The 15282-nt window shown below is 44.4% G+C and overlaps 1 protein-coding gene across 1 annotated transcript; it reads right to left on the reverse strand.

The window, feature by feature from the left end:
- Window positions 1–254: 254 nt before the first annotated feature.
- Window positions 255–6386, reverse strand: LOC128107055 (uncharacterized). The gene is made up of 3 exons (XM_052732504.1): window positions 5950–6386; window positions 4143–4215; window positions 255–3816 (listed from the first exon to the last, which is right to left on the reverse strand). Exons 1-3 carry the CDS (start codon window positions 6185–6187, stop codon window positions 3741–3743), a joined length of 387 nt encoding a protein of 128 aa, XP_052588464.1. The 5' UTR covers window positions 6188–6386; the 3' UTR covers window positions 255–3740.
- Window positions 6387–15282: the final 8896 nt, after the last annotated feature.

Consider the following 15282-nt stretch of genomic DNA (forward strand, 5'->3'; position numbering starts at 1 on the left):
AAATTGTTCCTATAGACTTTCCTCCAAATCATGTTAGGAACCCAAATCAAAGTAGTTTTTCTGATCTATTTGAAAAGGTATCCTAACTGGCCTTATTCTTAGATTTGAATTCGGGAACATTTAACCTTTCACCATGATTCCTCTTACCTGTAAAATTAAAGACAAAAAATATAAACTTCACAGTTAAAGACTGGTCCCCATGCCCTCAACCGGGAAAATGTTTGGGCTACTTGTAGGAAAAAAGATACAAGATCACCAGTGCTACAAGTTAACTTTATTTCCACATGCTCATTATGTACATCAAGTTTTAAAATGAAGTATTTATTAGCATTAAATGAACAGCACTTTTTAGTTTGTAAGCACACTAAGCAGGCACCTCCAAATGCTCTGCCCATGTCAGATTCCTGGGGAAAAACCCATTGAAATCCTTGTCAACAATCTTCCCATGCTTTAAAATTCACAGGGCATTTTTCTGAATAAATAAACCCTACACAAACTAGCAGTAGGTTATAAATCACTCACCCAAAAAGAAAAGCACACTAATTCTGACTGAGCAGAGAGCAAAGCTGTCACCTCTACATAAAATAATCTGGAAAACTGTAAGGAGACATGCTTCTTCTTGCCAGTTAAGACACCCAAAATGGACCTTGTCCACTGAACTTTTTCCAATGCTTGAGATTCACCTACTAATTCTCTAAAACCAGACAAACTACATAATATTATCAGTTACAGAACAGAATTTCATTATACATACAACAGATTTTTAGTGACATTGAATTGTTCTTTCTCCAGGCAGCTGCAGGTTGCATTGTGTCAGGAATTGTGTAGGACTGACTCTTCAAACCATACACAGGGAAAAATCCAGCTGGTTTTTTGTGCTTTGGTTTGCCTGTTAAAATGAACATCTCAAGGGCTTTTAGTAAAATCAACAGTTTGTAAGGAGCTTTAAAATCTTAATAGTGCTTCCTTCTTAATAGAACTATTTACATGTAACATACAAGAACACGGCAAATCTCCTTTCCTGAAAAAGCCTACAGACCTAAGCCACCACAAGATCCAAGTGGAAGAGACCAAAACTGTTTTTAAATTAGAAACAAGACAATCAACTAGTCTCCCTAGCTGTTGAACCAAAGTTTACATGGATCTGCTTGATGTCCTTATAGAAGCAAACTTAAGGGAGAATTAAAACAAAATCTTGGAAAAAAAATTCCACCTCACTGTGGGGCCACAAGGAAACATTTATTTATCATGTTACTTACTAGACTTAAATCTCAATCCAAGTTAAAAACATTCTAAAACATAAATCCTATGACACTGGCTCAGCATCCAATGATACTAATAAAGACCCTATTACCTTTAATACTTGTAACTTAGCGTATATAGGAAGTATCTGGCAGGTACTTTGAAAGATGAAAATATTCAAAAAGTTTTAAGAGCACAACTGACAGATCCCCCTTTATAGAGCATATGAATCATGCTGACATTATAGAACTCATTTTAAAGTAGTAAGTCTCACTAATCATCTAAAACAACTTTCCTTCAACTCAAAAGGTTCAAAAACTCAGGTAAAAGTGATTACATTTCCAGTATGAATAACTGTACAATTCTGATCAGATTACATTTCCATTTTATTGATTGTACAATTCTGATCACTCTTTATCCTAAACATGTATCTTACAGTAAACTCCATCTGCGAAGTCCTTACCTTGCTACTCAGGATCCAAGACTAACAAGCTTTTTACTTTTCTTTTAAAAAGCAGCACATAAAGAGATGGAAAACATAACTCTAGGTGGTTTACTGCAAAGGTTACAAAAAGTTCAAATTATTACGTACTATTAGCTTAGATCTGTTTTCATAGCTCATCTTTATTCATTTTACTATTCCTTAGGTTTCCTTTCAATGGCCATCTATTCACATAGCCTGGAACCAACTGTGGTGTCGGCATCTAGACAGGAGGATCTAGACCTGTAACATGGAGCATTTTGATATTAACCCCAGTGCACCCCACTCAAGGGCAGCAGCAGGGAAGAACATGTGCACAGCAGCTCCTCCGTTTACAGTGAGGAGCTTGTCACCTGCCCTTAAACCCACTCTCGCTTTTCAGGCAGCACATGGTAAGAACAGTTTGAAGGTCTTCTTACTGCGTGTGCACAACACAGCAGCAGAAGCCGTTAACTGTTGCCACCAAGACCTCATGCACCAGGCACAGTGTCATCAGAAAACACCTCATCCTAAGTGCAAAAACCCTCTCTACACAGGGATTCAAAGAAAATAATGTTCTCTTAACTCATGTCAATTCAACAGTTGAACAATGGTCTTAGAGTAAAATAACCCTGGAATCCTCTGGGTTCCAAGTGAGCTAAGGGCACCATTCTAACTTTACCAACTAGAATACCTGTGGGTCTCTAAGCGCCACCCCCAAAACGCTACGTCTGACGTGCAAACCCCAAAGTAAATTGATTCAGTAAGAAACAAACCCAATTCCAACAAAGAAACTTACGTTTTATACTAGTGAAAGCAATAAAAGTTACAAAGAGTTCATACACTCCATAGCAAACATTTTTTACAGTGGAAAGCGGCATCTTCAGCAATATTAATTTTCACATCTTCTGGTCACAATCCCCACCAAACTCAACAGGCCGGGACAAGTGCAATACCATAGAGAAACACAGCATTGCAACAAATCCCAGCCTGTGTAGAAAGGGGTTTGAGTTTCCCTTCCTTCTCTACAGACTTGTCACCACCACAGTCAGTTTTGCATGGATTTGCACAGCGGAGTATTATACAGCTGGATGCAAACCTGCAAAACTAACCATAGACCAGTGCTCAGTACGACAGTGGGACTGGGTGAAGGCCGAGGCTGGAGCTCTACAGCTGGCAGTACTGTAAGTGCTCGTAATGCAGTAGATAACTAGACACTACCTGCACTATAAGCACTTTAGTGCTACGGAAGCTGTCACATCAAACACAGCACGCAGATTCTACATCGACACAATAAAAGTACAGAATTAGTTTAAAAAGAGAAAAAAACACAACACTTGAAGTAAATAGCAGGCCACCATCAGTTTTGCATAGATTTGCACAACTACATTCTTCTTGTAGTGCAACTATGCAAAACTAACAGAGGGCTGCAAACACAAACTATGAAGACCCCTACTCGCTTGCTTGACTCGATAGGTGAGGCCATAACTTCTTATGCCAGAAGGAGCACTTAGGGCAGTAGATGCCAGTCTACGTCACTATCTGCACTAGATGCACCTTAGAACAAAAAGCACTCAGCACCAGCAGCCCTCACCAGACTCCGCCCCCTTGGCTCCGAGGCAGCTGTCACCATAATGCTACAAGTGCCTTCACTGCAGTAGATGCACATATCACTACCTGCACTGTAAGCACTTTGACATTATTCTGACTGGTCAGTCTTCAGGTTCACAAGGTCAGGTTCTCTTTACTCCTGCTAAATTTGAAATAAATAATTAGAATAACAGCCCAAAGCGCTAACATCTGTGACAAACATACATTTCAGCTCAAACCCAACAAGAGAAAAATCATCTAAAAGCAACAAGTTCCAAATTGTACACATTTAAGCCTTAAGTAGCATTCTTCAAAGTTCTAACCACCCCTATTGGAATGTTGGCTCTTCCTTACACTAGGCCTCCTCCAAGTCCACACTTTAAGGGACACACACAAAAATCATACCATCCACAAATGAGACACAGTATCAGCAGGGCTGTCTGACTTGTTAGTACCTTTTAGAGGAAAGCTCCAGGTCCACAAGGCAGCAACTCCTTTTCTTTTGTCTTCCACATTGGCAGACACTTGACAAAATGATTAATACAATTACTGTTTAATACATTTTAACATACAATTTAAAAAGTTAAGTCTTATGTACCACCCCAAATTAAATCTACTGTATCAATCCAACTTAAAAGGTCTGCAACTATTTTGGAAACAGTTTCCAAAATCCACTGTAGATTTACTTAAAATCTAGCTCACCCACACTTAGTTCTGTAGGAATTTGACATAATCCAAAACGAATTTATTTCACACTTTAAAACTCCAAGCCTGTTGCAAAAACTCAACGACAAAAATGAAAACAATCGTCTTTATATAAAGTTAACTACAGAAATTAGAATATACTTACCCACTCAGGCAAACTTCCTTCTCAGCAAGTATCCTGGGGCAGAGCTTCGGTGCTGCTGGGTCCACGTGTATGACTAGGGTTGGGGGGGAGGGGGAACGAAGACAGAGAAAGGATAAGCGCATTTGCTCAAAATTACCACTTTCTAAACCCTATTCGAAATTTGCTCTTTTCTAACCTTCTTAAAGGACAATCCTATCCATCTGCAAAACCAAGGACAACAGAGCCAGGCCAACAATGTACTGGGTGAAAAACGGCAGGAGAGGAATAAAGTTGAAAAATTACGAAGATTCACGTACTCGCATGAATTAATGTGCTCCTTAAATACTGTAAATACGACCAACATCACCCCCGAACTCTGCCGGGCAGCTCGGAGCTTGAGGCAAGGAGCCACCACGGGACCATTCTTCACCACCCCTCCCCCCATCAAGACCTCGTGGCTGCAAGCCGGGATAAAGAGTTGTTTCCCCAACTGCTGGGATCCTCGTGGCACGCTGCTCATTTTCTCCTCTCCTGGTCACGTCAAAGAAAACCACGCGCCTGCTCCTCTCTCTAGCCCTCTCCCCTTCGGGCCGGCTCATCAAGAGAAAACCGGACGGGAACACCCGGCGCTGCCAAGTGCCCGCCACGCTCATGGAGCCCGGGGCCGGCAGCACATGTCGCACAAGGGGGCAAAGAGGCGCTGCGGGTCCGGGCGCGGCCGCCAGGGGGCGGCAGGTCAGAGCCGGGCCGCGCCGGACGCGGAGAAGTGCCCCCCCCCCTTTCCCCGCGCCCGTTTCTGGGCGGCTGCGCGACGAGCGGCGGTGAGGCCGGGGCGTAGCGAGGCTCCGGACACGCCGGCCGTCCTTTGTGTCCCGCGCGCCCCGCGGCCGGGCTCCGGGGGAGCGGGGGGAGGGGGGGGCGGCCACGGGGATCGCCGCACGCGGCCCGAGGCCTAAGCCGGGAACAATCGGCGGCGGCGGCGGCGGCGCGCAGTCGCCGCCATGTCCCCCGCCCTCGGCGCGCGCGGCGCGGCCCGCCCCGCAGGAACATGGCGGCGGGGCCGCCGCTCCTGCCGAGCCCGCCCAGCCCTCCCGCGCCGCGCTCGCGGCCCGCGCCCGGCCCCGCGGCTCCACGCCGTCCCGGAGGCGGGCCGGGGCCTCCCGGGTCTCCCCCCCACCTCCGGCCCCCCCCACGGCGGGCTTCTCCGTCGCCTCCCCGCACGAGGGGAGCTGCCCACGCGGTGGCACACAAAGCCCACGCGGAGCTGAGCGCGCGGGGGGCGCCCGGGCCGCCCCCCTCCACCCCCCGTCGCCGCCCGCAAGCTCCAGCGTCCCGGCGCCCGCTCGGGGCGCGCACAAAGTTTAGGGGACGCCCGCCCACGCCGCGCCGCCCGCCCGCCCGCGCGCAGGTTCCTCGTGGGCGCGCCCCCTCCCGGCCCGCGGCCTGCCCCATGTGCCGCCGCCGCCGCCGCCGCTTTTGTTCTGGAGGCGCTCAACTCTCGCCCCCCGGGAGAAACTTTGCCCGCCCGGCCGCCCGCCGCTCCCGAGACGGCCGGGCGGCCCTCGTGCGGAGCCTCCCGAGGGCCATTGTGTGCGCCGGGGCAGGGCCCCCGCCGGGCTCCGGGCCGCCGCCCCCTCGGGCCCCTCCGGCCCGCGTGCGCGCCAGGACGGCCGCCCCACGCCGGCGCCCAACGGCCCGAGACCCACCCGGCCCCGCCGCCCCGGGCCGTCCCGCCCGCCCCGCCGCCGCCGCCGCCGTGCCGGGGAGCGCACACAACAGGTTTCCCCCCGAGCCTGCGGCGGCGGCGGCGGGCGGCGGGCGCACTCACCGGAGCAGCCGCCACCATCTTCGCCAGCCCCCGCGCCACTCCGGCCCTCCCGAGGCCCCAGGCCGGTGGTGGAGGAGGAGGGGGGTGGTGCGGCGTGGCCGGCCCGGGCCGCGCTCGGGGCTCCGTGGAGGGGCGCGGGCGGCGTGGGGACCGTCCCCACCCCTCCGGCCTCGCCGCGGGGCGCGAAGTGGCGCGAAGGCGCAGGCCGGGCGGCGGCGGCGGCACCTCGAAGGACCATGTGGGTGAATGAAGGGCGGCGGCTCCCGCCTCAACGTAAATACGGACAAGCCCCACTCCCTCATTAGCATAAAAAACAAAGTACTTCCGACCTCCCCGCCCGCCCGCCAATCACCGCAGGCCACGCCCACGGCGGCTCGTTCTTGGCGGCCGGGAGAGCGGGAGCCCGGGGAACCGCTGGCGGCGCCGCGCCGCCTCCCCGGGCCGCGCTTCTTTCCCCCCCCACCCCCGGCGGCGGGGTCCGCCCACCGGCCGCGGCGCGGGGCTCCGGGCCGGGACACCTCGCGCCACGCCCCCGGCACGCCCTCCCGAGCCGGCCCCGCGCGTGCGGACCCCGCGCCGCACACCCTCCTGCGAGCGCACGCGGCTGGGGCTTCTTCCCGCCGCCAGCCGCCAGCCGCGTGCGCTCGCCATGGACTCGACGGAGGCGCGGGGGGGAACCGCTGCCTCCCGGCTTCCCTCGCCCGGCGCGGGTCTGGCCGGTCATCGGGGCCACCCCCACCCCGGTCCCCCCGGAGACGAGGCAGATCCACCCCCCACCACCACCACCACCACCTCCGAGCCAGAGCTCCTCCGGCCACGCAGCCTTCTGAACCCGGGAAAGAACGCCCAGCTCGTCTTGGGAAGGTTTCCTTAACCTGGCCGCGTGGAGCCGGAGCGCGTGCCCCGGCGGCGGGGGCTTCTCGGCCCCTACCTGAGCCGCCTCCCTTGGCCAGCTGCACCGAGAACTCTTGGCTCGCCCTCCGGTAGAAAAAGCACACGGCTCGGAAAGAGCCTTGTAAACAACCACAGAGCTGAGATAAGCCCACTCCCTGCTACACGCTGTGGTTCAGGAAATTCCAGAATTCTCAGAAACCTTATTAAAAGAAGTGAGAATTCATAACATCTACTACAAACAGCTATTTCAAATTGGTTTCGAATAATCCAGTTCGTAGTCTTGGGAAAGCACTTGCCGCCCTGTGTCGTGCTTTTTACAAGAAAACTGTAAAACGTGTGTTACCCGAAGAGGTCTATAATGTCCCAATGTTTCGGGTTTTGACATTCAACTCTTGGCACGTTTGCCATTTATTATCTCCCTGAGTTATTTTCTCATGTGTTGCTTAACTTCGGCTAACATTTTTAAAAAGTGGGTTAATGTTTTGCTTTCAGTACTTTTTAATATTAAGAATCTATTTTCTAGATACTTTTTTGCTTTGAAAATCAAAATGCATGACTTTTGAATATGTGTTCCTTCTGTAATAGAGACGTTTATGAGTTACTCAAAGGTGGAAATGACTGCTAATTTTATTAAGTTTCATTTACATTACTTTTAGCTGGCACTGACTAATCATGTCGATTTTCTTGACAACTTTCGTCTTCTGCTTCAAACTGGAGTGAGAATGTTCATCACACACTCTGAATCGTGGGAAATCCCACCTATAATAGACAAGTTTCTTGGCAGAAAGTTACTTATTTCATAGTTTCGTTCCAATTAAAATCAACAAAATAGAGTCCTATTTTAAGAGTCTGTTTTAAGATATCTAACAATATCTGGAAATCTGACATGCAGTCATGAGTTTTCTATGACTATAGTAAGTATGAAGGATTTGGCTCTTAACATGTACACATTTTTTACAGTAATCGGGATTTTTGCAAGATGTAAATTCATTTAAACTCATTGACTCAGAAGGCCCAGAAAGTCTCAGAATTACTAGGTTACATTTTCCTTTAAAAGTGTGCAGTCATACTTCCTTTCAAAATTAATAGATCATATTGGTTAAAATACTTGTAAACTTTTTATATCAAATGAATTTGAAACAGCCTCTCTCTCTCTCTCTCTCTCTCTCTCTCTCTCTCTCTCTCTCTCTCTCTCTCTCTCTCTCTCTCAGTGTGTGTGTATGTGTGTGTGTGTGTGTGTGTGTGTGTGTGTGTTTTGAAGCCATTACTGTTTAGAAACCTCGGTTTCAGAGTCCACAGCTAGATATATTTTATAACTAAAAGGAAATTTTGTGAACAGGATTCTGAACATCACAAAATTACTTGAACTGCTCTCAAATGCCTTCTGCAACCAAAGCATATAAAAACAAAGGTATGTGAAATGCCAGGGAGACACATGCCCTTGGAAGTCATATCAAACACAGTGTGATCTCACAGACTCCTGAGCCGCCTCCAGTAGACACGGAAAGCTGAGTTCAGTATCAGAACAGTGCCATAAGTGAGTACTCACATGCTGTGCTACAAGCAGTAGACAAGCGCCTTTCACGTTTCACTCATGGGATTCTGAGTCTTAGAGGGATAGATGGTACAAACTGAGGCCGTCTACAAAGTCCCTGAGCTGATTACTGAAACTTGTTACCAGTTGACTGTGACACGATCAGTTGACCAGAGTTTAGATTTTGAAAGATCATCAGGTAAAATATTCTTTTAGAGCATAATTATAAGGTCTTAAGAAACTTACAGAATAACCATCACATTTACATCTTAGAGGGGAAATTTTAGAATCTCAACTACATATGACTCCTGGGTGTCATTTTTTTAAACATGTATAATTCAGTAATTCAAAGATAATAATCTATAAATTAATAATCTATAAATTGAGCAACTAAGTACATTTACTCTTCTTGAAGATTCATATTTTGAGTGGATTCTTTTCTTAAGATCATTTATTTCTACCACAGTATTTGAATTTAATGGGAAATGGAAACCAAATTTAACTGTGAGTTTAGGAAATTAACTCATTGTAAAATAAGAATGTCTTTGTATCTTCTTTGGTAATGCATCAAACTGCCCAGCAGTACAAATTGAAAGATGAATTTTAGGATTTTTTTTTCAGTATGTCTGTATGTTTGGAACTGCGTAATCTAGTCTTCCATATTGGTTGTGTTTAATCTTGACCAGTAACAACTTGTATCCAGTCTCCCCATCATAATATATGTACTCACAGTTCTTTCTGTACTGGTTAGAGGTACAGCAGAGAATCAGACAGAACCCATGCCTATTACAAAATCAAGAACTACAAAACGTTGCTGGTTACCAAGAATCTTTTAGGAGTGAGCTACAAGTTTTAGGTCTTCAAACCTGTATTCTATTTGCTCCTTCCAATAGCTCTTCGAATACTTCCCCCAATGTGGGCTTATTAAGAAGTCATCTGATAGTGATGCACTTATAGAATAAATATAGGGATTATTCATTCACCACAAATGGTGTTCCAAGGCACTACGTGAGTCTGTAAATTTGTAATGAATGCAGAGTCCTTTGATCATTTAAATGGAAAGTTCCAGCTATGTCTTTGGAATTAAATTAGAAATTATGGATGGAAAGACAAGTAAATGTGTGTGTTTCAATAAAAAGCCATTATCACCTTTCTTTTCTTCTTTCCATCCTTTCTTTTCCCTGCTAGATCTCTGAAGCTGTCACTGTGGCACCCTGAAGAGGTGGAGGAGGATAGCCGATGATTTCTCAATTAAGAAAGTCAGTCATACTAGGTGCTATTTATTACAGCACCACAACAGCCCTGAAGATTGTCCAGTGCAGCCGTCTGCCAATGTGTGTAAAACTGTGGGGCTTTTACAAAAACAGAAAAGTATGGTATAGTTTCTATTAAACATGTAATGGCAACATATTTGATAGTACAGTATAGTAAAGTATTTCACTACTTTTTCACATATTTCTATTAGGGCACAACATCAAAATTACAAGTAGCTAATTTTAAACTTCTTATTCTTAATTCAGTGTTTCTCAACCTGACTGTTCTTTTCTTACTCAAGGAGCCATTAAGAAATGCAAATATCTGGCTCATACTTGCAGACATTCTAATTTAGTTAGTCAGAAGTATGGCCATTTTCCCCCCTTTTAGTTTCCAGATCATGTTTCATGATTATGTGAAATCGGGCAGTACTGCCAGCTTTGGTACTTACTCTAACATTAGGTAAAAATGTCTGACTAATTCTTACCATGTTGGTTAATAGTGATAGGTGCTTTTGCCTGCTCATCCCAATTGCATGCATACAGCACACACTGAGAAGCCATGAGACAGTGACCAAGGTTGTTCTAAGTTTCTCATTAAGGATTCGAGGTGCAAAGTCTGACAAAGAAAGAATCTGGAAATGACTGGAAACTGAACATCACCACCAGCAGCAGCACTAGAGCCAAGGCACGCTGGGAAGACCGTGACAGTGCTGTCCTGACTGCTGTACAGGCTGGCAGCTGAAGAAGCTAAGGGGTCATACTTGTTTGGATAGAAGTTGACAGATCTTTTTTCCTCCAATCAGCTTTAAGAAAAGTGTATATAGCAGCCATCCAGACCACTTATAAATTTTTGAAAATAACAAAAGACCCAATAAGAAGGGTCCAGGGGAGAAGATATTACTAAGTGCCACTACTTTCTGTTGATTGTATTCAATTCCCGAAGAGTGTCTTAGATTTCCTCTGTATTGTTGGTTTCAAACATTGGGTTTAACCTCATCTGATATCAGAGGAGACAGACTGTTGTAATCTTCCCCCAGCTGTATTTTTTCCCCTAATAGTTCCCAAAATAGCCCAAGACCTGGATTGCGTCGTTTTTTTTTTAATTTTATTTAAATCTATTCAAAATAACAGATTTCACAGTCATTATACTATTTTATAAAATTACATGTAAGTATTTATTTTCATTCTTGGAGTTGAGCCTAATTCTTTGTGCGTATGTCAAGGTGGTGAAGAATCAACTTATTGTGAAATTGTTGTTAGTGTCTGATAATTTGCCTGTTTTCATGAACTTTGAAAGTTGGCAAACACTGTCTTCAGGATAAAGATTTGTGGTGGTTCAGCTGCTGTATTTCTTTAAGATATTTTTGGAGGAAGAGACCTTGGGGAGGTTGGAACAGGGAAATAAAGGGTGTATATGATGTTTTTTGTTTTTTTAAAAAAAGACTAGATAATCTGGGCCAGCAATATGGTTCAGCATGTAAAGGGACTTGTTGACAACCTGAGGACCCAAGTTCGGCCCCCAGGACACAGAGTGGAAGGAGAGAACCCATCTTGCAAGTTGTCCTCTGGCATTCACATGCATAGCTTGGCATATGCTCCAGAATGCACACACAATAGACAAATGTAATACATTTTTAAAAGAATAGATAATCTGTTAAAACCATTAAAACTCAGAAGTAGTGTTTGCCTGAAACTTCCAATAAAGGATATTTTTTCTTTAATTGTATTTATCTATATTGTTTGTATATAGTACTTTTCCAAAATTTTATGAGAATAAAATGTAAAACAAATGATGTTAGGTTTAGCCACACATACTAAGATGTGTCCACTGTGAGTATTTGCTTGCAAAATATTAGACTCGGTTGTTTACTTGCCTCTCTCGTGGGGAAGCTGCGGTTGCTCTTATTAAGTAGAACAAATCCAAGAGAATACTTGGAGCTGAATAATACTTAAAACACTTAAATACACTTGAAGTTGACTTAACATCAACATAAAAAGGGATGAGGAATGCTGGTTTAGAATAGTCAGAGGGGTGGGGGAACAGGTTCGGTATAAAAGCCTAGACAGGCAGTGTCGGAACTGTTCTGTGTTGACGTGCAACAGAAGGCTGCTTGGGACTGATGTGCATCGTGCACTTCGTGTATTGCTTCACAGTTTCAAAACAATAACAGCAGCCAGGAGGAAGGTGTCCGTGTAAGATCTCAAGGGAAGCAGAAGCAGGGATGAATGAGATGCACATAAGGATGGTGTGGTTCAGGAACTGCAAATCACTGCTGGAGTTTGTTCCCTAATGATTAGACGTGGATGAGCTGAGCTGGTAGCATCTACAGTCGTGGGCAGAAATGACAAATCAGTCAGTTAATGTTTACAAAACTGATGTTGCCTCGTGTGACTCAGAAGACTGGCTTTTACAGTATCAAATATTTAAGAAAAGACTAACCTCTTATCACCTAAGAGAATTCTTTCAATATACAGCGTTTAAGAGAAGACTAGCATCTACTATCCAGATACACTGTGCTGATTAAAACTCCATCAAATATTAGCTATCTATGCCAGGTATCTCAATATCCACTGTTCAAGAAAAGCTGATGCTTAATTTTGTTTGAACAAATTAGCCACGTTTAAAGTCTAATGTGTGTTCATCTAAAATAATTACTAGAGCCTGAACTCAAAAGTGATTGAGTTTATCAACACATGTGCAAGGTCTAGATACAGAATCACTAATGCCCATGTTAAAACTCAATCCTTAGAGATGTGTTTGGGACCTTGTAGCCAACCTGAAAAGTGACATAACTTTCTTTGGTAATATAGTCAGTCACTCAGTATATTAAAGATAATAGAGATGAAGAGTCTGGGATGAAGAGACAACGGACACACCGACTCTGGAATCTGTCGAGGTTACTACCTGGTTTGAATTATGAAATCAGTATTGAGTTGTGATCAAGGAATGAAATGGTGGCAGTGGCTAGGGGTAGGAGGTATAGTCCCAATGTCGCAGAGACAGAAAAATATAAACAAGGGAGACTAATCAGGTAGTTCAGGATTCAGAAGAACAGAGGCGAGGCATGAAATGAGCTGCTGCTCTCCGGGGCCTTGTGAACACAAGCTTTCCGGGATACCTGAGTGATTCCCTTGCTGACTTCCATGTGGAGTACTTGCTCTACAGAACAGACAGCAGTGCCTTTTTCTCTTGAACATGAACCATGTGAGTCACTGTAGAATCGGATACTTTTTTCACAAGTGTGCAGGTGGGCGAGTTCAGCCATGAATAGGTTGCTTCATCAATTTCTAGGGAAGTATGCACAGGATCATATCCCTGGCATAAAACCAATGTGAGATGGAAATGGGGTTTTCAGACTTAAGTGGAATTTCAAAAGAATGTTAGGAGATTACAGCAGGCAATGTCATGACCGTTGACCAATTAAATCTTCACAAGCATCCAGTCACGAGTGTGTTTGGGAAGCTGGGTCCTCTTGGAAGGGTGGTTCCACTGATTGTGGCAATCTTTACTATTTGCATGCGGGAGAACCGTCCAAAGCTCCTGAATCAGTATCTACGAGTATAGTCCCCAGGCTGTCAAGTTGAGGTCCTAGGGAACACAGAACATGTATTAGGGTGAGACAAAAGCCGCAGTAGAAACAGGTGAGAAGTACAGCCAGAAAAAAAGTCAATGCAATGCAGCAGCTATCACAACACCGTGTGGGAAAACTGACCAAGAGAAACAAAGTTCTGCTCCAGCTAGATAGTCTTAAGTATCTCCTTTCAGGGAATGCACTGCCTCTGCCGGCCCTGAAGTGAAAAGGAGAAGGGTGAGAAGCACTGACTGGGTGTGCTAAGGAACTATGAGGAGGGTTACGAGATGAACCAGCAACAGCACTCTCGCAGGGCTCCTGGTCAGCCTAAGGGCCTCTCTAGCTCCTTGTATTCTCAGATAAGATTAAATGCTACAGTTTAGTGAGGTAATATTTTGTAACACTACTATCATATATTTTATACTACATTAAAGCAATATTGGCCAAACTAGAGTCAGTGATTCTGAGCTTGAAAACATCTCCTATAGTTTTCATTTTCACTTTCACTTAGGAATTTCCTGTGGTTTTGTGATATAAACTGCCAACCAAGGTAACACAGTGTTACAGATTTTACATGGGATTGCTAATCATTACAAACGAAAATAGCTGCATTGAATAAAGAGCCAGTATTTTAAATGTTAGCATTTCCAACTCTCCACACCTTCAGTAACTCTTTATATTATTATTTTTTAATTATTATTGTTATCATTTATAACTCTGGGGAACTAACCCCCTTTTAAATGCTAGGCAAATGCTCTATACTGAGATATAGCCTCAACTAAAATACATAATAGTAATGCACTCACATGAACAAAACAGCAAATCTCACTTTCTCCAGTTCTAAACATATTCAATAAGTAAAAAGGTTGCCATTGTTTTGGTTGCTAGCAGAAAGAAAAGACAAGAAGTATTCTCATATTATCATTTCTAGACAATAGCAAGTTGAAAATGCAGAAATTTAAGATCTTACATCTCAAATTTTTACAGATCATCCATAAAACACCTGACAGTTTCGTACCACCCTGATTAAAATAGAAATGACGTATCTGTGTTTAAGCCAAGGAATGGAGCTTACCTACAGACCCAGGTGGGCATCTGAGCTGTTTGACACACTGCTTTGTAATCACAGGTAGCTTTCTACTTCTCAGTTGCTTCGTCTCTATAATTAGAACATTAACCATTTCTATCTTGTCAGGATATTCATAATAACAATTGAAATTGAAGATGTAAAACAGTTGAGGGTCATTAAATCGGGACTAAATAAATACTATCATTAATATAGAGTTAAATGCACCATGATAAGATTATTTGTCAATATTTAAGGTCTTTTGGTGAAAATATATTCAATCATATAGTTATACATACTGAGTCACAGCCTCACACATTGCATTTTCTAAGAGAGGAATATAATTTTAGAAATTGCAATGCTAGTGTCACCATAAAAGTATCTACTCGACTGTCAAGGTACTTATTAAACATCCCCCTACTTTGGAGCTTGTCTGCGAACCAATGCATACACATAGACACATGTAGCAGAAATAGAGCTGAGCTTGTGTTCATGAAGTAAGGGAAAAATAGCTTCGATTCTAGCTACAGCATCAGTCCAAAGAGGAGTTAAAGACAGACAGACAGACAGATAAACCTATGTTCTTTTAAAGCCTTTTCTTGGCTTAAGATTCACGAGAACCATGATTAAATTTTAAATTTACTTCTCAATGGGTAGATTTGCTCTGAACTGAATTTAGAATTATCCTCATTTGGAACATGATAGAACCTATTTTGTTTTAGCCCCCTACCGTCTTTGGACAAATCCAATAGTTCTATAATGAATGAATAAGTGGCTGAATTCATTTATTCATTCAACAAGTAATCATTGAGTGGCTACAAAAATGATAACACAGACAGCTTGTTTTCAGGAGAAATATGCATAGAATGGACCTGTGTGGTAGTATTGTATGGGGAAACAGGCAGCGCAATGTCTTGCAGTGTGAAGATGCAGGATACAGAGTTCCTTTGTGTGCATCTATACATTTTTAAAATAAACATACAGAAAGTGAATCTTCCCTCGTCTGTGTGT

This window comes from Peromyscus californicus, unplaced genomic scaffold (genome assembly GCF_007827085.1).
Source record: "Peromyscus californicus insignis strain IS unplaced genomic scaffold, ASM782708v3 Scaffold_12__1_contigs__length_115047231, whole genome shotgun sequence".
Taxonomy (NCBI): Eukaryota; Metazoa; Chordata; class Mammalia; order Rodentia; family Cricetidae; genus Peromyscus; species Peromyscus californicus.

Bases quoted from the DNA above. Each gene is read 5' to 3' on its own strand.
- LOC128107055 (XM_052732504.1), bottom strand. From the start codon at position 6,187: ATGGTCCTTCGAGGTGCCGCCGCCGCCGCCCGGCCTGCGCCTTCGCGC. The intron at 4,216-5,949 runs GTGAGTGCGCCC...CCCCAACCCTAG, and splicing joins AGATGGTGGCGGCTGCTCCG to TCATACACGTGGACCCAGCA. The intron at 3,817-4,142 runs GTAAGTATATTC...CATTTTGTCAAG, and splicing joins AAGGAAGTTTGCCTGAGTGG to TGTCTGCCAATGTGGAAGAC.